Source organism: Oncorhynchus clarkii, chromosome 6 (genome assembly GCF_045791955.1).
Source record: "Oncorhynchus clarkii lewisi isolate Uvic-CL-2024 chromosome 6, UVic_Ocla_1.0, whole genome shotgun sequence".
Taxonomy (NCBI): Eukaryota; Metazoa; Chordata; class Actinopteri; order Salmoniformes; family Salmonidae; genus Oncorhynchus; species Oncorhynchus clarkii.
The window spans coordinates 19054730-19074980 of record NC_092152.1 but is presented as its reverse complement, the minus strand read 5'-3'; the positions used below and the strand labels follow the sequence as shown (position 1 = coordinate 19074980).

The 20251-nt window shown below is 43.1% G+C and overlaps 1 protein-coding gene across 3 annotated transcripts; it reads right to left on the bottom strand.

Moving 5' to 3' along the window:
* Nucleotides 1-480: 480 nt before the first annotated feature.
* On the bottom strand, nucleotides 481-19983 carry LOC139410713 (fibrous sheath CABYR-binding protein-like). Of its 3 annotated transcripts, none has more exons than XM_071156140.1 (13): nucleotides 19756-19983; nucleotides 16424-17110; nucleotides 12642-12689; nucleotides 9580-9624; nucleotides 8548-8784; nucleotides 8310-8351; nucleotides 6424-6522; nucleotides 6211-6297; nucleotides 3411-3515; nucleotides 3221-3313; nucleotides 1616-1768; nucleotides 1441-1513; nucleotides 481-1346 (listed from the first exon to the last, which is right to left on the bottom strand). In XM_071156140.1, the coding sequence occupies exons 1-12, from the start codon at nucleotides 19798-19800 to the stop codon at nucleotides 1451-1453; spliced, it is 1704 nt and encodes a 567-aa protein (XP_071012241.1). In that variant the 5' UTR covers nucleotides 19801-19983; the 3' UTR covers nucleotides 481-1346; nucleotides 1441-1450. The 3 variants fall into 3 exon arrangements, with proteins under 3 accessions (XP_071012241.1, XP_071012242.1, XP_071012243.1); XM_071156141.1 differs by having other exon boundaries at nucleotides 3275-3313; XM_071156142.1 differs by lacking the exon at nucleotides 3221-3313.
* Between the last annotated feature and the right edge of the window lie 268 nt (nucleotides 19984-20251).

The window sequence follows — 20251 nt, the reverse complement described above, 5'->3', positions numbered from 1 at the left end:
AACAGTCGAAGTAGCAGACATCTATGGATCTGGGGAGATCCTCCAAATAAATACATAAATCACCCAACAAGTCAAATGCTTCCAGTCTCCTACTTGAACATCCAAGAAGCAAAGGACTAGATCCTGGAGTTTTTCCTGAACAGGTTTCAGACAGAAATCCTGGTAGTAATTATGTCTCACTTTGGTAAAGTAACAAGCTCACATACCCGTCCGTATGTTATGCTTTGCCATGTAATGTTAACACTCTCCAACTGTGCGATCGCAACATTTCTAGATTGTGGTACTATTAAATATTGATAAAGGATTGTGAGCTAATAACAACTGTATTCCATCCCACAAAATGCACTTGCTTCAGCTGCCTGAAAGTATTTATAGTTTCAAACGTTATGCTAATGTGGAACTCAAGCTGAATGTGTTAAAACAAACAAAAACATTATTACTAAGGAATGTAGAATACAGGCCAACAACTGAATCAAGAACTTGGTGAGTAACATCTTTATTCAAAAAGGTGAATGAAATCCAACCCAGCTCCTCAATTACATGACAACTCCATGGTCTCTTCCAGAGCACGTAACTGAACACAAACAGCGGTTGTACCACATCATATGGTCTATACAAAACAGAAAAAGAAAATAAAAACTAAAAACAGGATCTACAGGCCCCCGTACTCTATTTTAAGTTGGCAGCATAGGTAATTAAATGTTAAGAGCATCTGGTCAGAGGACCTAAAACTACACACCATTTCACATTGCCCAGGACAGACTTGGGACTGTAGACACACTGACACTACACAGTAAAGAGGGTGGAGCTGTCATCATACAGTCCCTGAAAAAACAAAAGTACCACAATGGGGATAGGGAGAAGAGGGGGTAGCTATGGTACTGTACAAACTGCCATACCGTCCCTTCACAAAAAGGAATCAAACCAGGTTAAAACAGGAAACGTGTACAAGGAATGAATCCCTCTCATCCATACAAACATGTGAAGACAAGCCATTGCCACATTCATTAATTCTACAGTATTCATACACAATGCATGCCATTTACAATTGAGGCAAATCCACAATATATGCAATGGAATACAGAAATCTATGAAAGCCATCATTTGTTTATTCCAAATTGTCACATTCTGATCAACAACAAAAAAGTCTTATTCCCCCACCTTCATATCGCATTTTAAACTTGTTTAATATTTTTTTTGTAAGAACCCAAGCAAGAAAGGCACTGAGTGTTGGATGTCTGTCAAATTTCCCAGCGGTCCCTTTAAGCCCTAAAAAATGAAAAGTAAAGTTCGCTGGTCGGCTCACTGTCATGCTCTCTTTAGTCCTTCATACTGACTGAGGACATCTGTGGGGAGACAGGAACAATAACAGAATGTTAATGCCAATCCAGACCTTATGCATTCAAACGCAGTGTTTAGGGAGATTAAACAAGTCGTCACCCATAGAGATCTATCCCTCAATGGCCACCTCAGCTGCCATCTGTCCATTCAGCACTGCCTCTGTTGGGATATCCTAAAAGAACAAGAAGAGTTTAGAACAGAGGGTGGTTGATTTGAAATACTTAAAGACTGATCACAATTGGTTGGGAGAGTTCAATACACTATAGGTTCCTACCTTGGGGGCGACGAGCTGCGTGTGACACTGCAGTTCTGAGATAACAGGGTGGGGGGCGGATAAATCTCCAGAGATGACGTCAAGGACCGTCTTCTCATCTATGGCATCCTTTTTAGCCTCGATTTCCATCTGGGCTCCAATTTCCTCTTTAGCCTGTGAAAGGAAACGCAGACAGTCAATGTTGTTGAGCGCACCACTATGTTTCAAGTTGTCACGTGCACAAGTACAGTGAAGTGCCTTTCTTGCAAGCTCTTTCCCAACAATGCTTCTTAACCCCATGTGAACTCTGGCTTTGTGTATATGTACTGACGTGTAACTGATAGATGCACACACATTACATGTTTTTAAATGTATGTAAATTGTGTTACGTTCCCCAGTTTCTGTGTTGTTGTGGGTTTGTATGTGTCTATGTGTGTATTTCAGGAAATAGCTTCCTGAAGTCCTAAGCAGCTGATTGGTCGGTCCCATCGATAATTGGAGCTCTGACCCCGCCCTCTCGTCAAAGGATACAGCTGTCTTCAATTAGACTCCTTCTGCAGCTTAAAAGCCAGAGTTCCTTTGTTAGGAAGAAAGAGCTTCTGGGTATGCCTCAGTATTGTTTGTTGCTCAGGGAGAGCGTCTTTGATATTCTGTGTTGGTTGTTGCTCAGACACTTTTTGCAAAGTATTTTGTAGCCGGTTCTGCGGCGGTATGTTTATGTCAAAAGGATTGTTTTGATTATTGAAATTGTTTGTATTATTCTGTTTAATTTGTTCCCAGGGGGGAAGGGGAAGGCACCTTGGGAGTGCTTAGGCAAGAGGCCTGCGGGCATACATATACTCGTAGTATGTACTGTCTATGCACACTAAGTAAGACCTGGGCGGACTACCCCCTGTATTTTGGTTAGCACGCCAGGTGGCGTTAAATAGATAAGTTGTGGGTAGGAGAGTGGGCTCTAACTTTTACTTTCTTTGCTTTGGTTCAGTCCAGACCCTTTGACCCAGAATTACTGTGTGAAGGAATAAATTCCCTGTTAACGGTGTAGTTCTCTGCGTTTGACATCCTTACCTGCACCTGCAATCCCATACCTCTTTCACTCCACGGAGTTGAGTGTTGCAGGGTGTTTGTTGCGTTCCCTCCAAAAGAAGCATGCGTAACAATTGTAAAGTATTTTTTTTGGTCAAATGTATTTCTCGTTGTCGGACCCCAGTAAGACTAGCTGTCGCTAATGGGGATCCTAATTAATCAATACCAGAGTAGTAAAAAATAAACCAGTCCCACTACAGTACTTGGCATGCCCAATGCAATGAAACAAGCTGGAGCAGCCCACAACCAAGGGAATGAACAGAATGTAAAAAGGAAGACCACAAGGAGAGAGGCGAGGGAGAATCGATCCACAGACGGCAGAGAGAAACCCATGAGAGAGGAAGAACCCCTGGAATGCCACATTTCAAAATGTGCGAGAGCATTTAAAATGAGAAGTTATGAGAGGATAGCCTACACCCAAGTGTTTGATTATGTTAAGGTTATTATATAGCAAGGTGATTGAGTAAAGAGTTGGTTGAATTCATTATTCAAAATTAGTGAGTGGATGAGAAGTTTAGGTTATTATGATTCAACTCTGACCAGCAGGTCCTCCGAGCAGGGCCGGTAATTGGGTGGAAGTACATCGTCTCTCACCCTCATCTCTGTCACGTCTTTCTCCTCACACTCTGGCTCCTGAGACCAATCAGACAACAGGGTTACAGGAGTGTGTTTTGTGTGTCACGTCTGCTCTACTAAAGCATCTCTGCATAGAGAAATGTAGGAGACTCACGTCAATGACTTTATCAGCTGTGACAGGGGCGGGCTCAGTGACTAGAGTGATGTCGTTCAGCAACTCCGATAGGGCGTCAAGTGAATCCGTTGAGACTGCGGGCACCTGAACAGAGATGACATGCAGTCGGACTTGAGGAAGGGGACATCAGCAGGTGGTCATACTGTATGATTAAAGGTGTGCCAAAACAACATGTGACCACATCTGCATGCACACCAATCTCCTCTTATTATTCTGGATACTCAATTATTCTGTTTTTTAGTTTACGCATACAAACATCATATCCCGTTTACAATAACACGAAAAAGCTTGTATCCCGGTTATGCGAAACCCCGAAAAGAAGCCTGGGATATGTTTCTTTCTGACAGGATACTGTGGCATGTAAACATCTTATCCCTTTGACTGTTTTTCACTGTCTCCGCAGGGACTGTTTTACATATGGATTTTGTGATGTTTTCATCTGATTGTCAAACAAATCATTTAAAAAGAGTATGTTATAGCTGTGTAGTTCGATCCTCCATAACAATTTATTTTGCTGATACAACAGTATAGCCTACTGGTTTATGCTACTTTTCTGCCTATAATTTCCAAACTTTGGTAGGCCATTTGTCAACTATAGTTAGATACATGCAGCTTCTCTTCTGGTCATAACTTGTTGCTCAGAAGACTAAAGTAGTGTTCACCAGAATGAATGCACTAGTAATCTACAGTAGTTAACACCAGTAAAGTTGTCTATTTTGTTTAGGTAGCTGAGAAAATTATTAAACACGTTTCTGATAAGACTTCAGTTCATCTTGGGTGCATATTTTGTGGTTGAAATACTGTCTGCTTGCATAAGTGTCAAAGATAATGCAAATGCACGTGTAACTTGTTTTCTTAAGAGATGCTGAAAGAAATCACATTACTCCACTCCTGTTCCTACAAAAAAAAAAAAATGTACTGTAAGAAATGCTTAATTCTGCAGGGGTTAAAATTATATTACTCTACATGTGAGAGGTTATAGACCTACAATCAGTGTCCAGATTTCAGTTACTTTTCAATTTAACCCATATGAATTTAAAATGAGGAATATTCAGTTTATTCATGGAAACCGGGATATTCGTGAGCGGGATATCAAAGGTGCATGTAAACAGCTTATTCTGAACAAGACCTTAAGTGGGATACAGTGGCTTTTTTGGGGGGGGGGTGTGTCATTTGATTTACACAACATGCCTACCACTTTGAAGATGCAAAATATTTTCTTTTGTGAAACAAGAAGACAAAAAAAAACAGAACTTGAGTGTGCATAACTATTCACCCCCCCAGAGTCAATACTTTGTAGAGCCACCTTATGCAGCAATTACAGCTGCAAGTCTCTTGGGGTAGGTCTCTATAAGCTTGGCACATCTAGCAACTGGAATTTTTGGCCATTCTTCAAGGCAAAACTGCTCCAGCTCCTTCAAGTTGTACAGCAATCTTTAAGTCATACCACATATTCTCAATTGGATTGAGGTCTGGGCTTTGACTAGGCCATTCCAAGACATTTAAATGTTTCCCCTTAAACCATGCGAGTGATGCTTTAGCAGTATGCTTTGGGTCATTGTTCTGCTAGAAGATGAACCTCCGTCCCAACTTAAATCTCTAGAAGACAAACAGGTTTCCCTCAAGAACTTCCCTGTTTTAAGCGCCATCCATCATTCCTTCAATTCTGACCAGTTTCCCAGTCCCTGCCGATGGAAAAACATAACCACAGCATGATGCTGCCACCACCATGCTTCACTGTGGGGATGGTGTTCTCGGGGTGATGAGAGGTGTTGGGTTTGTGCCAAACATCACGTTTTCCTTGATGGCCAAAAAGCTAAATTTTTGTCTCATCTGACCAGAGTACCTTCTTCCATATGTTTGGGGAGTCTCCCAAATCCCCTTTGACGAACACCAAACGTGTTTGCTTATTTCTAACTTTAAGCGATGGATTTTTTCTGGCCATTCTTCCATAAAGCCCAGCTTTGTAGAGTGTACGGCTTAAAATGGTCTTATGGACAGATACTCCAATCTCCGCTGTGGAGCTTTGCAGCTCCTTCAGGGTTATCTTTGGTCTCTTTGTTGCCTCTGATTAATGCCCTCCTTGCCTGGTCTGTGAGTTTTGGTGGGCGGCCCTCTCTTGGCAGGTTTGTTGTGGTGCCATATTCTTTCCATTTTTTAATAATGGATTTAATGGTGCTATGTGGGACGTTCAAAGTTTGGGATATTTTTTTATAACCCAATCCTGATCTGTACTTCTCCACAACTTTGTCCCTGACCTGTTTGGAGAGCTCCTTGGTCTTCATGGTGCCGCTTGCCTGGTGATGCCTCTTGCTTAGTGGTGTTGCAGACTCTGGGGCCCTTCAGAACAGGTGTGTGTGTGTATATATACTGAGATCATGTGACACTTAGATTGCACACATGTGGACATTATTTAACTAATTATGTGATTTCTGAAGGCAATTGGTTGCACCAGATCTTATTTAGGGGCTTCTTAGCAAAGGGGGTGAATGCAAATGCACGCATCGCTTTTCTATTTTTTATCAAGTTTTTTATCACATTTTTTGAAACAAGTAATTTTTTTCATTTCACTTCACCAATTTGGACTATTTTGTATATGTCCATTACATGAAATCCAACAAAAAAATCCATTAAAAATTACAGTTTGTAATGCAACAAAATAAGAAAAACTCCTTTTGCAAGGCACTGTATGTGCTACTGTCTGGAATAATGTGCACACCTAAATGTGGTCATTGTGTGTATGTGTCAAGAGTGGGTATGATTGGAGCGCGAGTTTCACCTGCTCAGCCATGGCTGCTTCCACAACGGGAACAGATTCTGTGATGGCAAAGTCAGCCATTGTGTTGATGACAGGGTCTACTGAGGCCTGGAGAGAATAGACAGAGTTATGAGCCCAATGTTCAGATATACAAATTCCAACTTCATTTCCATTTCAACTTTCTTACTTAGAAAAGTGAAAGGACTGAGAATGCCATATCTTGGTCAGCCTTACCTCTACGAGGAGCTCTGCTGGAGCGACCTCGGCTACAGGAGCTTCTTCAATCGATGCTTCCACGGGCTTCCACAGCTTTTCTGGGATAATTTCTGTCTCCTGGGAGGTGAGAGGTTGGGGCACGTGTCAGTTTAACACCAAAGCAAAAATTAGGAGACAATCTACCATTGCTTCCTGGGTCCTGTTTGTATGAAGCAAACAGAAGTGTGAAGTGCTCCAGCGATCCTTCCTAATAGGAACGATCACTAGCCCAGCCTGCGTTGAACTGATACAAAAGCTTTGAAAATTCATCTAGATAATATGTCCCATGCGCTCCCTCTCCGGCCTCTAGGTCAACAGGCTGCTCATTATGGCACACACCTGTCACCATCACTCGCCTGGACTCCCTCACTTCTTTGATTACCTGCCCTATATATGTCACTCCCTTTGGTTCCTTCCACAGGTGTCATTGTTTCTGTTTCCTGTCTGTGCTTCTTGTTTTGTAGTATGTTCCATTTAAATGTTTTACCTTTATTTAACTAGGCAAGTCAGTTAAGAACAAATTCTTATTTTCAATGACAGCCTAGGAACAGTGGGTTAACTGCCTGTTTCAGGGGCAGAAAGACAGATTTTTACCTCGTCAGCTCGGGGATTTCGGTTACTAGTCCAACACTCTAACCACTAGGCTACCTGTAGCCCCATTTTATGTTCCGACTCTCAGTGCACATCTTCAGAATGTATAAGAAGTTGCACAATTTTAAAAAGATACCAAGCAAAAATATAAAGTGTTGTAAAGTGTTGGCCCCATGTTTCATGAGCTGAAATAAAATATTCCTGAAATTTCCCGTACGGACAAAAAGCTAATTTCGCGCATACTTTGTGCACAAATTTGTTTACATCCCTGTTAGTGAGCATTTCTACTTTGCCAAGATAATCCATCCACCTGACAGGTGTGACATACTAAGAAGCTGATTAATCAGTATGATCATTACACAGGTGCACCTTGTACTGGGGACAATAAAAGGCTACTAAGACGTGCAATTTTGTCACACAACACAATGCCAGAGATGTCTCAAGTTTTGAGGGAGCTTGCAATTGACATAATGACTGCAGGAATGTCCACCAGAACTGTTGCCAGATAATTGAATGTTCATTTCTCTACCATAAGCCGCCTCCAACGTCTTTTTAGAGAATTTGGCAGTATGTCCAATCGGCCTCACAACCACAGACCACATGTAACCACACCAGTCCAGGATGAAACTGTGTTTTTTTTACAACAAACAATATCTGCACAAACTGTCAAACCTTCTCAGGGAAGCTCATCTGCATGCTAGTCGTCCTCACCAGGGTCTTGACCTAACAGCAGTTTGGCGTCGTAATCGACTTCAGTGGGAAAATGCTCACATTCGATGGCCACTGGCATGCTGGAAAAGTGTGCTCTTCACAGATGAATCCCAGTTTCACCTGTACTGGACAAATCTGTACACAATTCCTGGAAGCTGAAAATGGTTCAGTTCTTCCATGGCCTGCATACTTACCAGACAAGTCACCCATTGAGCATGTGGGATGAACTGGATCGACGTGTACAACAGCGTGTTCCAGTTCCCGCCAATATCCAGCAAACATTCCACAGGCCACAATCAACAGCCTGATCAACTCTATGTGAAGGAGTTGTGTCGTGCTGCATGAGGCAAATTGTGGTCACACCAGATACTGACTGGTTCTGATCCATGACCCTACCTTTTTTCCAAGGTATCTGTGACCAACAGATGCATATCTGTATTCCCAGTCATGTGAAATCCATAGATTAGGGCCTGATGAATTATGAACTGTAACTCAGTAAATTCTTTTAAATTGTTGCATGTTGCGTTTATATTTTTGTTCAATGTCGTGAGAAATTAGCTTACCACTGGAACCTCTTCAGGTGCCTCTGTCATAACAGTCTCATGCTGAAAAGAGGAGAAATTACAAGAGAAAATTCTAAATGAAAAAAAATTATCAGATGCTTTCTGAATGCAGTTTAAGAGAAAAGGGAAGGAACAGAGCAAACCACACACTACATGCACATTCACACAAGACAACATCACGTAACAGAACACAAAGGCCTTGAGTTGAGTTTTCAACAGAGGCAGAGAAATATAGTACCTCTTCTACATCAATATCTTCAGGAATGGCTTCAGCTTTGACGATAGGACTGTCTCCGTCTTTGATTCCCGACAGTTCAAGTTCAGCTTCTACAACTGGGGCAGCTTCGGCCTTGACCATGGGATCGGGCTCTGGTTCTTCCTCAACTACTGCCTCTACTTTCGCTTGGACCTCGTCAACTATTTCAGCCTCCACTTCAGCCTCCACTTCAGGCTCGATCCACGGCTCATCATGAGTCTAAACATGCAGTGGAACACCGTCAAACGCCACACCATGCAAGGGCAGTATGGCTGATATACACACAGTAGGCTACTACTGAAACACCTTAGATTCACTGCAGATTCTGCCTTGCACCTGAGCCCGGTTTCCCGATAGCAATGGAACTTAGGCTTGCGAGTGTTTTAACGATGCATCTTTCTTACAATGGCTGAAGATGCGTTTCCCAAAACACCCCTCAGAGAGAGCGGTCGCTAAGTGCATCGTTGGAGCATGTGTCAATACTGATAGGAACAAAAGAGAGCGCTGCTCTCAGATCAGCTTTCTCTATTCAAATCTTACCGTAACATTATAATTATTTCACACTACAGATGACTGATCACCCCCTAGAACAATATTACCACCTACGGGTGTAAATATTGAGGTGGCTAATTCTAATGCTTACCCAATAAAAATCCATTAATTCATCATTGCGCACATTAGACAACACATCATGAAATATATTGAGAAATTAAAGACAGTAGTCTAGAAGTAGCTAAATAGAACTCAACAGAGATGGATAAACCCTGTGATTGTATGTTTAGTGGAGATTTTCTGTGTAAAGTGACACGGGAGGTGGAAAAAAGCACCCTACGATGCACTTAGCTGTTCTACGAGTGGTCTGAGGCAGGCGTTAAATTACTAACGTTTTCAAGTGCAACATTAATAACGATGGTTTTGGGAAACCGGGCCCAGTATCACTTAGACTAAAATGGCATGCACTATATTATTTTCATATTGCACAGTGACAGACTAGCGACAAAGGTAATATTTTACCTGTGCGATCTCTGTGGTAATGGCTACGGAGTTTGCGACCTGAACCTGAATAGGGACAACAAGTTGTTAGTGTACATATTTATAAAATAAAGAGTACCGTTAATGGTCCAACTTAATGCAGAAGGAGAGGTAGTTGTTGAACACACTGGTGGTGAAAAGGTGGGAGGAAGGTGTCATACTAGTAGGAACACCTTTTTATTTTTTTAATGGTATTTTAGGGGGTGGATCAGCTTTAATAATGCAAATATATTGTGGCTTCTGTCAATGCAATTGTCTGCATAATTTCCAATCCCCCATATATATATTTGTACTTTATGATTTTCCCCTAACCCTACCACCCCTCTCCTAATTGGACTAAGCTAATGGATTCTACTTCCAGCTTTACATACTATATACATTTTACAGACACAGTATATTATACATTAGTTATTTTTGTTTGTTTTTAGTCTCATGCTTCAGCTACCCTCAATCCCTCCCATCTATCTCTGAACACCATCCAGTTTACATTTTGTATTTGCCATATACAGTGCATTCGGAAAGTATTCAGACCCCTTGACTTTTTCCACATTTTACGTTACATCTTTATTCTAAAATATATTAAATCAGTCAGTCTTCATCGTCAAGGTACTCATCGGCATTGCTGTGTGTACGTGTGATATATATAATAAAACAAAATAGGAAGGAAGAGCTGAGGCCAGTAACACTTCTGGGAGATTCAATTACATTTAATGGAATTAAAACATTTCCTCTCATGACCCCAAAGTACAACTATGTTCCAGTGTGGACTGGACAGTTCTTTATTGGGGGTTCCTCGCTTTGGCATCTTGCATTCTTAGTAGTGTTACTGAAATACAGTGCATTTGGAAAGTATTCAGACCCTTTCTCCACATTTTGTTACTGCCTTATTCTAAAATAAAATAAAGCATTTTCCTCATCAATCTACACACAATGGCCCATAATGACTAAGCAAAAACAGGTTTAGAAATGTTTGCTAAAGTATTCAGAACCTTTGATATGAGACAAAACAATTGAGCTCAGGTGCATCCTGTTTCCATTGATCATCCTTGAGATGTTTCTACAACTTGATTGGAGTCCACCTGTGGTTAATTCAATTGACTGAACATGATTTGGAAAGGCACACACCTGTCTATAAGGTCCCACAGTTGACAGTGCATGTCAGAGCAAAAACCAAGCCATGAGGTCGAAGGAAATGTCTGTAGAGCTCCGAGACAGGATTGTGTCGAGGCACAGATCTGGGGAAGGGTACCAAAAAATGTCTGCAGAATTGAAGGTATCCAAAAACACAGTAGCCTCCCTCATTCTTAAATGGAAGAAGTCTGGAACCACCAAGACTCTTCCTAGAGCTGGCCGCCCGGACAAACTGAGCAATCGGGGGGAGAAGGGCCTTGGTCAGGTAGGTGACCAAGAACCCGATGGTCCCTCTGACAGAGCTCCAGAGTTCCTCTGTGGAGATCAGAGAACCTTCCAGAAGGACAACCATCTCTGCAGCACTCCACCAATCAGGCCTTTATGATAGTGTGGGCAGACGGAAGCCAATTCTCAGTAAAAGGTACATGACAGCCCACCTGGAATTTGCCAAAAGGCAACTAAAGACTCACAGACTATGAGAAACAAGATTCTCTAGTCTGATGAAACGAAGATTGAACTCTTTGTCCTGAATGCCAAGCATCACGTCTGGAGGAAACATTGCGCCATCCCTATGGTGAAGCATGGTGGTGGCAGCATGCTTTGGGGATGTTTTTCAGCAGCAGGGACTGGGAGAGTAGTAAAGATGAACAAAGCAAATTACAGAGAGATCCTTGGTGAAAACCTGCTCCAGAGTGCTCAGGACTTCAGACTGGGGCAAAGAGATTCATCTTCCAGCAGGACAACAACCCTAAATACACATCCAAGACAACGCAGGAGTGGCTTCAGGACAAGTCTCTGAATGTTCTTGAGTGGCCCAGCCAGAGCCCGGACTTGAACCCGATTGAAAATCTCTGGAGAGACCTGAAAATAGCTGTGCAGGGATGCTGCCCATCCAACCTGACAGAGCTTGGGAGGATCTGCAGAGAAGAATGGGAGAAACTCCCCAAATATAGGTTGCCAATCTTATACCCAAGAAGACTCGAGGCTGTAATCGCTGCCAAAGGTGCTTCAACAAAGTACTGAGTAAAGGGTCTGAATACTGATGTAAATGTGGAAAAAGTCAAGTGGCCTGAATACTTTCTGAATTTTTAAACTGTGCTGTGATGTTTCACAAAAGTTATGAACCTTTCTATTCTCATACTGTAGTTTAGAGATTGTCAATTAAAGATAAACCCTTTTGCTATGAGTATTATTATATTATTGATCGATTGACTATTACTTTTCAGATCACCCAGCAGTGCTATTTGCAGAGTTAACTCCAGGTAAATGTTGCAGTTCTTCAGCCATTCCTGAACCTGCAACCAAAAACCAGCTACATATGGACCGTACCAAATCAAAAGTATCTATTGATTCTGTCTCTTCGCAGAAAAATCTGCAAAGCTATAACATTCTATTGGTTGCAAGAATTTGGTATAATAATTAACATTTTGCATCCGGCATAGTTTTGTGTATCTGTTCTTAAACCAAGTGTGATGGAATCGGTACATCGAAAATCTCTTCCCAACTATTTTGCGATCTGTATGTCTGTACATTTTTTGGTCCTTACATAAAACTGGTATACTTATTTTTTTTTATAACAATTTTCTTTATCCAATGTTGGTCTTTAATGCAGGGCTAACAGACAAGTTCCTTACTTGCCTCTTTCATTTTTGCGGTAATGCTGCAATAAGCTGGTTGTAATTTTGGATAGAGCAGACATTTCCATGTATTTTTGTTAGCTGCATGTAGGAACACCTCTCTGTAGACAGGCTTGTTCTTTGTTCAGACCCTGCTGCTCAACCAGAGCCATGTTTGAGCAACAGCAGATGACTTGTGGGAGAATTTCGGGGTGCCCGGGGGCTCCATGACTGGTTCAGCAAGTTGAGGAACAGAGTTCAGTGAGTTGATTGGAGGGGGGGGTCAGGGGGGGTTACCTTAAATTCAGCAAGAGCTGACACAGGGGCCTCAGGAATGGGTATGGCCTGGAAGAAGTAGAGAGAAAGGAGTTGTTATGAATATACATTTTGCTGACTGCTATAGTCAAATGGATATAAAGTTAAACTAGCCTGATATTGGAGTGGCAGAGTAGAAGTCATCCGGTTTGGAACATCAAGTTAGGATTAAGCAATTCAGATTTAAATTCTGTATTAAATCATTAATACAACTACATGATGGAATTGTATTTTAGAAACAGTGGTGGGTGGGTCGGTGGTGCCCAATTGTTATGTTTTTCACCCATGTGTAAAAAATGCAAGGTTTTGCTAAATATACTTTCAGAGATCATAAACCTTTCCTTAGAAAATACACTAGGGGTACACTGCACACACACCTCCCTCAGTGCTGGCTTTGTGTCGACTACATAGGAGTCTGTGTGTGGGGGGGTATGGAACACGAAGTGACGTTAGAGCCAATTACATAATACCAGAGATCTGCCACGCCCCCCTCCTATCTCCCTCTCTCCATGGCAGGCAGAGAAAAAAGAACAAATATCTATTGATAGCTCAAGATGGAGGTTACGAGGAAACCATCTTTGCCCTCACCCCCTCCCCTCCCCTCCGCCAAGCCTTTGTCTTCTGTGCCACATGGTCCATCTCTCCACCTCGGTGCGTAATTCACAGCATGCACACTTGGTACTGAACACACACTGTGCTATCAGGTGTGTTGACCAATACTGACACTGTCTACAGCACATCATTTGTGCAGAGATTGTAAATAATTTACAATTTCTGGGACTGGAGCATACCCTCCTACATAAAGTATATATGCTACTTTACAAATGACACGAACCAGGCCAGAAAAAAGCCTGTCTAAAACGGGTACCCTATTGGAGGGAGATAGATCACACTAATCACACGACCTCCACATTGACGAAACCTCAGAATGTGGTCAAACACCGAAATTATACAAACTGCAGATAGAACACAACTGTTCAAATGGGCAGTTATGTTTATTTAATTTAATCTTTATTTAACTAGGCAAGTCACTTAACAACAAATTCTTATTTACAATGACGGGCCTACCAAAAGGCCTCCTGCGGGGACCGGGGCTGGGATTAAAAAATATATATATAATAATAATAATATAAATGTAGGACAAAACACACATTACGACGAGACAACACTACATAAAGAGCGACCTAAGATAACAACATAGCATGGCAGCAACACATGACAACACAGAACGGTAGCAGCACAACATGACAACAACATGATAGCAACACAAAACATGATAAAAACATTATTGGGCACAGACAACAGCACAAAGGGCAAGAAGGTAGAGACAACAATACATCACGCAAAGCAGCCACAACTGTCAGTAAGAGTGTCCACGATTGAGTCTTTGAATGAAGAGATTGAGATAAAACTGTCCAGTTTGAGTGTTCGTTGCAGCTCGTTCCAGTCGCTAGCTGCAGCAAACTGAAAAGACGAGCATCCCAGGGATGTGTGTGCTTTGGGGACCTTTAACAGAAAAAGTCATCAGCATTTTTCTAGCACGTTATGTTACTAAGACAAGGGGACTAAAAGTGATCAGTTGAAGGGACCATAACTATACTGAACAAGCACGTAGTCTATAGCTCCAGGTAAGTAAATATATAGCTTGGGTAGAGCTGTGTAGAGGGAGGGAGAGACTGTGGGCTACAGGCCTTCCACTGGCAGCCTATATTCACATAGCCACAGCCGCTACTACCATCCCTAGCTGTTGTGGAACACTGTGTACCAAACTGGTCTGATCGCAGCTCTGTCTCGCCAAAATGTACAAAACTGATCCTAGTGCAGCCCTTTCTATCAGACAGACCACAATTTAACGCATTCAGAGCGCATTATGGACATAATGTTCCTAGTACACACCCCCTTCCTCCTCCTCCTTCCTAGCAGCCAAGTTCTTGTTTTTGCTGTATAAGCTAGGGAACAATATACCCACAATGTAAAAAACGAACAATGACATTTACTACAGAAATCCTGACAGAGCTAAATGGCACTACAATTCCAATGGAGGGGAACTTTTGGAGAACACAATAGAGAAATGATTCAGCCCATATAGGAGAGCTAGCCTCCTGTTATATTCTGGAGAAGCTTCCTATATGGTAAATGCTTCCACATGTGGGAGAGAGAGAGATGGGTGAAGTGAGGAAAAAAATGGTCACCTTTCATAACAAATGCCTAGTTTCAGTCAGCCCAGGAAGGCAGGCACATCATGCAGAGGCACTAGGTGACAACAGGTGCCAGACAGAAAGTGCACCTCTATAGGGGCCCCATAAGTGGGCACACAAGAGGGGAAGAGCAGGAAAGAAGAAGAGCCAAGAGAGAAAGCTGCCTGGTACAAAATGTTTGGCCTCAGATGCCCCGCCCTCCCCATCCAGGATAAGATTACCACAACCCCCATCAGAGGGGGCTCACCTGTGTCTCTACGGTGACGTCCAGTAGGGGTGTGGAGTCTAGGGGCCTTGGCCCCCTCAGCCAGCTGAATATGAGCCCCATCGTGAAGAAACCGCAACCGACTGACTGACCAGAGCCACCAACTGTCAAGCCTTTCTCTACCAGCACCAACGGTTTATGGATTTGGGCAAGTGCAGTGTCTCAGTGCTCCTATGTTTAGATTACAAGGATGTGCAAATCTTACCAACTAAATAAAACTATCCTGATACCGAGTGTGTATAACACACCCACTATGTGTGTGCGTGAGTCCAAAGTACTTTTATGAAAGCGTGTGTCTGTGTGTGTATGTGTGTAAAGGTGAAATAAAAAAATAAAAAATGTGTGTGCGTGTGTGTCTAAGGCGTTTCTGGCATGTCTACGGTGAGCGCAGCAGCATAGGGCTGAGGAAAAGAGGGCTGGGTGGGCTGGGGGGGCGGGGATCCAAGGGCTGAACACCGCCTGGGCCCTCAGAGCCTGCAAGGGGAGTGAGGGGCTGGTACTTTACTGTGGAGCTCTATCGGCTGACCGTGAGTGCATCATCATATATAACCACCCCCTTATCCCTCGCTAAACACTCACATACATGTGAGAGCACATGTCAGCACACACGTCATATGTGGTCATAGCTACAGCACCGGAGGAACTTTGGAAAATATTGCAACTGAACTAACGCCAGTCATGTGTAGGGGAAAGTGTTAGCTAACCTGGTTCATTAGAAAACCTTAAAACAGCTTTAGAGGAAAGTAATCTCATGTTATTAAGTTACTCTTACCACAATCTTCTGGAAAACACAAGTGAAATCAGTTTTAGAACAGACAAATCCATCCAAGACAAATTACAGTAGCCAAGGTTAATGTATAGTGACTGCAACAGGGGCCCTGCCCACACTCCTGTACATGTACAGCCTCTGTTAAATAGAACATACTGTTCTCCTACTGCCCCCCCCCCCCCCCCCCCCCCCCCATCTCATTTCCACACCACGCTGACGCTACTTCATCTCATTTCCATGGAAAGCAACCAAGGCAACCAATTTGCACAGCAAAGCAACCAGGGAACCATTTTGCACAGCAAAGCAACCAGGGAACCATTTTGCACAGCAAAGCAACCAGGGAACCATTTTGCACAGCAAAGACAGAACTTTACTCAAGTGTTGGGTGCTGGTTTAATGTTAAGTACAGAAACTATGTCACTTGTGAAAAGAAATGTAAAAAAATCAGTCCATGCCCAACATGTCCGAAACCACCTGAACCCATATCTTCCCCATTCCCAAACAAATTCAAAATGGGAGAGCAGGTCCTTACCTCAGTTACTGGCTCAGTCTCTGGAATTATGCTTTCTTCAACTTCCTGCCCTGCTGCAGTTTCTTCTGTAGGGGGCTCAACAGGAGCTTCTGCTTCTACTACTGGGGCCTCGACTGGGACTTCTTCTGGAGCCTCGACTGGGACTTCTTCTGGGGCCTCGACTGGGACTTCTTCTGGGGCCTCGACTGGGACTTCTGGGGCCTCGACTGGGACTTCTTCTGGGGCCTCGACTGGGACTTCTTCTGGGGCCTCGACTGGGACTTCTTCTGGGGCCTCGACTGGGACTTCTTCTGGGGCCTCCCCTGGGGCCTCGACTGGGACTTCTTCTGGAACTTCTTCTGGGGCCTCGACTTCAACCTCCACTGGAGCTTCGACTGGGGTCTCAACTTCAACCTCAGCTGCTACCACTTCAGGCTCTACCACCGCCACCACAGCCTCAGGCTCTGGTACTTTGACTGGGGCCGGTGGCTGTACGAATGGGACCTTTACTACTATAGTGGGGGGAATAAGGGGGTGACAATTGGATATTTCAGGGGGCTTTACGACTGGGACCTTTACTACTGGAGGGGGTGAGAGAAGGGGGGGACAATTTAATATTTCAAGGGGGGGTGCCACGGCAGCCACTCCTGGGGTTCCTTTGCCTGCGCCAGTAGAATGCTGCTCCTCAAGGACTCTCCTCTGGGCCTGCTGCTCAACACAAAGACAGAGAGAGAAGTGTGTCTGATGAACTTTACTATGAATCCCTCTGCTTTGATTAAACAGTGAGAGATGGAGAGAAAAAATATGAGGAGAGGTTGCTGAAGGTAATCCAGCCAGAGGGCTGTTTGTTATTGAATTGCTTGTCTAGTTTGGAGTTAAGGGGAGAGGGTCTATTCTATTCGATGAAATACCAGGAATACCAAACTAGGACCAACATGTTTTCCCAGAGAGAACAGAGGACTTAACCTTTGGGCTATGGTGCCAATCAATGTGGCGGAGAGGGGGGGGGTTAGATAATGGTGGTAAATTGTCTGACTCCGAGTGATTCTGACACGTCAAGTCAGGCGGGACCGAAACCCCCGAGTCAGCAGGGCTCAGGGCTAGGGATGGGGCCCCGCAGGGCAGACTGAACTAATCACATCAATCTTATTATAATCATGTTATAATCACACCCTATGCCTCGTTAGCTGCGAGAGAGGCCCGGCCAGCCAGCAGAGTTTACAGAGCTGCCAAGTGCATAAACTCAGTGAGTGTACATAAAAAAACAGCTCTGCCTTTTGGTCTGTCAGTCAAAACAACACCTCCCGCCCCTTCGCACTGGTACGATTTAGGGTTAGGCCAGTCAATAAGAGAAGTCTTAAAACCATTTACCAGACATCGTCATCCTTTGGAAAGAAACTAGAGAGACTTGTTTGAAGGGGCAGGGGAGCACATGTAAAAAGCACAAGTTAAGAAAAGCACTGAAGCAGAACTGATTCCCCTGCTGTCTTGTTTTTGTTTAAAAAGATCTTTATTGAAGTTTCACATTTTAATTTCACTATCAAATCATTCGCATAAATACACATCAACAACAATACATTTAATTACATACAATTACATAATTACATAACATGATACAGATTACAGTGTGCATGGAAGATATATATATATATATATATCTTGTCTTCCAAATTTTACTGTTCACAATATTTGTTTAGTAATGTCAATGCATATTATATATTATTGTTCACCATACTTCTTTAGTAATGTCATCCATGTAAATATCAAAGACACCCATGCACCTCCATAGATATCTTGAGCATGCAAAGGTGATAAGGATTTGGGATACGTTTTTATCTGGGCTTCTGTGACAGGTTTCAAAGATTGTACAGGCCCATGGCATGCATAAAATTAATTACCAAATACAGCCTTGGTTTGAGTTAGAGGGGGGGGGGGGGGGTGCTTAGGAGAACTCCAATCTCACCATACTGAGAAGTATTTGCAAGGAATCTTAAGTGTAGTGCATGTACAATGTTAACTGACTTACAGCAGACCTATGAAAGAGCCTTGGATAACATCTCAATTATTTGTAGAATATACATTGTAATTAATTGAAGAATGGACCTAGATGGTAACATTGTAAAAATGGGTCCCTTTGTTGCATAAGGTGATCTTGGTATAAATGGAGGGGAGGGCACATGTTCTAAGATGGAAAACACATTTAACTTCTCTGGCCCTTCCCTTCGACACCGAACCCCCCCCCCCCCCCCCCCCCCTTTATGAAGGAAAGGCTCTGCCGCCCTCCACCCAAGCCCCAGGTACAGAGTGTGCAGAGCATCTTGCAAGATATGTGCTTGTGTAAAATAGTAAATTATTGCCATTCCACCTCTGAATATACAATTAAGATGTTTTACTAATCGGACGAGTACGTTAAATGCTATAACTCCGCTCACGACAATTCAATGAATAGCTGACAGTTTATGCCCAATGACGAACCAAGCACTTGCAACCACAAACTTCGAGCGCAACCACTGCATATGAGCGCAATTTGCGCCGATGTTGCGTGCTTGTGATAAACCGTTCATTCAATTGACAAAATCTACGAAGCAGCATGACCACGTCACTGATTGTTTATAACAATTTATAGATAACCTACTTGGCCGAGAAGCATACCCAGCGAGATCAAACTTTATGCACGGCCCTTATCAAACATTGCCAACAGCGCGCTGTGTTACCGCGCCGCATAGAGAGGAACGGAAAGCCAGCAAGGAGAGGAACGGCGAGCCACATCCAATGGATTGGAAGGGATGGATTGGAAATGATGTTGGGCATGTATGACGGACATATTGGCAGTGGTTTCTTCACATGCATCCACTCGGCTTAAAAATGCATGACTGAAGTAATTTAGGTTTGAAAAACAATTTAGTTAGCGTACAAGGAGGTTTGTTCATCCATGGTACCGATCCTTCATCCATTCCATACACACACACATAGTAATCGAAGTGCATTGAACATTTCAGCCATTGAAATTGCATATTTTTAAAGGATGAAATGTTCAATGGCCTTCAATTACCCGAGTGGATGAAAACATGGAGCGCAAATTAATTCCAAACATCGCAGGTGATCAAAGCCTAATTCAGTGGTTCCCAACCTATTTCGGTTACTGTACCACCAACTGAAGTTTGCTCTGCCCAGAGTACCCATGAAGTACTCATGTGCATTTTAACAGTTGGCCTAAAGTCTCATGAGTCTTCTCAATTACCCCCCGTTGATAGGCCAAGTACCCCCAGGTCCTAGTACCCCTATTTGGGAACCACTGGCCTAATTAGCTACAACACTGAGAAACTGAACGAGCCCAGGTGGTCCGCACTTACCACCCTTCTCATGCGGCGCTTGTTCTTCTTCCTCTTGCTGGGCATGTTCGCGTTTTGAGTTCACGCAAGAAAGAACTATAAACTTTAAAAATAAAAAATGTGCCGAAAAACAGGAGAATGTAGCCACAGTACCCCGGTTTGATAACCAGATGTTACTTACTGATGGACGAAACAATGTGGATGTTTTTAAAGTCCTTGTTGTTGTTTTTTTCATCTCTGCCTGGACCTATCGGGGAGGGAGATTGTGGAGGGGGCGTTGACGATAGAGGGGTGTGTGTGCCCCTTGGTTGATTAGCATCGAGTGGGCTTGCCTTGCCCACAAACTGGCGTTGTTTTCTGAAGTTATGCAACTCCATCGTTTTGGACGGGTTCAGAAAACGTACCCAGCCCCCTTTTCGAGTTCGAATTTGTTGATTCTGTTTGAATTTTGAAATTGTGACCAAATGTTGTCTCACTCACGGTTGGCTTAGTCTTCCTCACGTTGTGTCCTATTTAT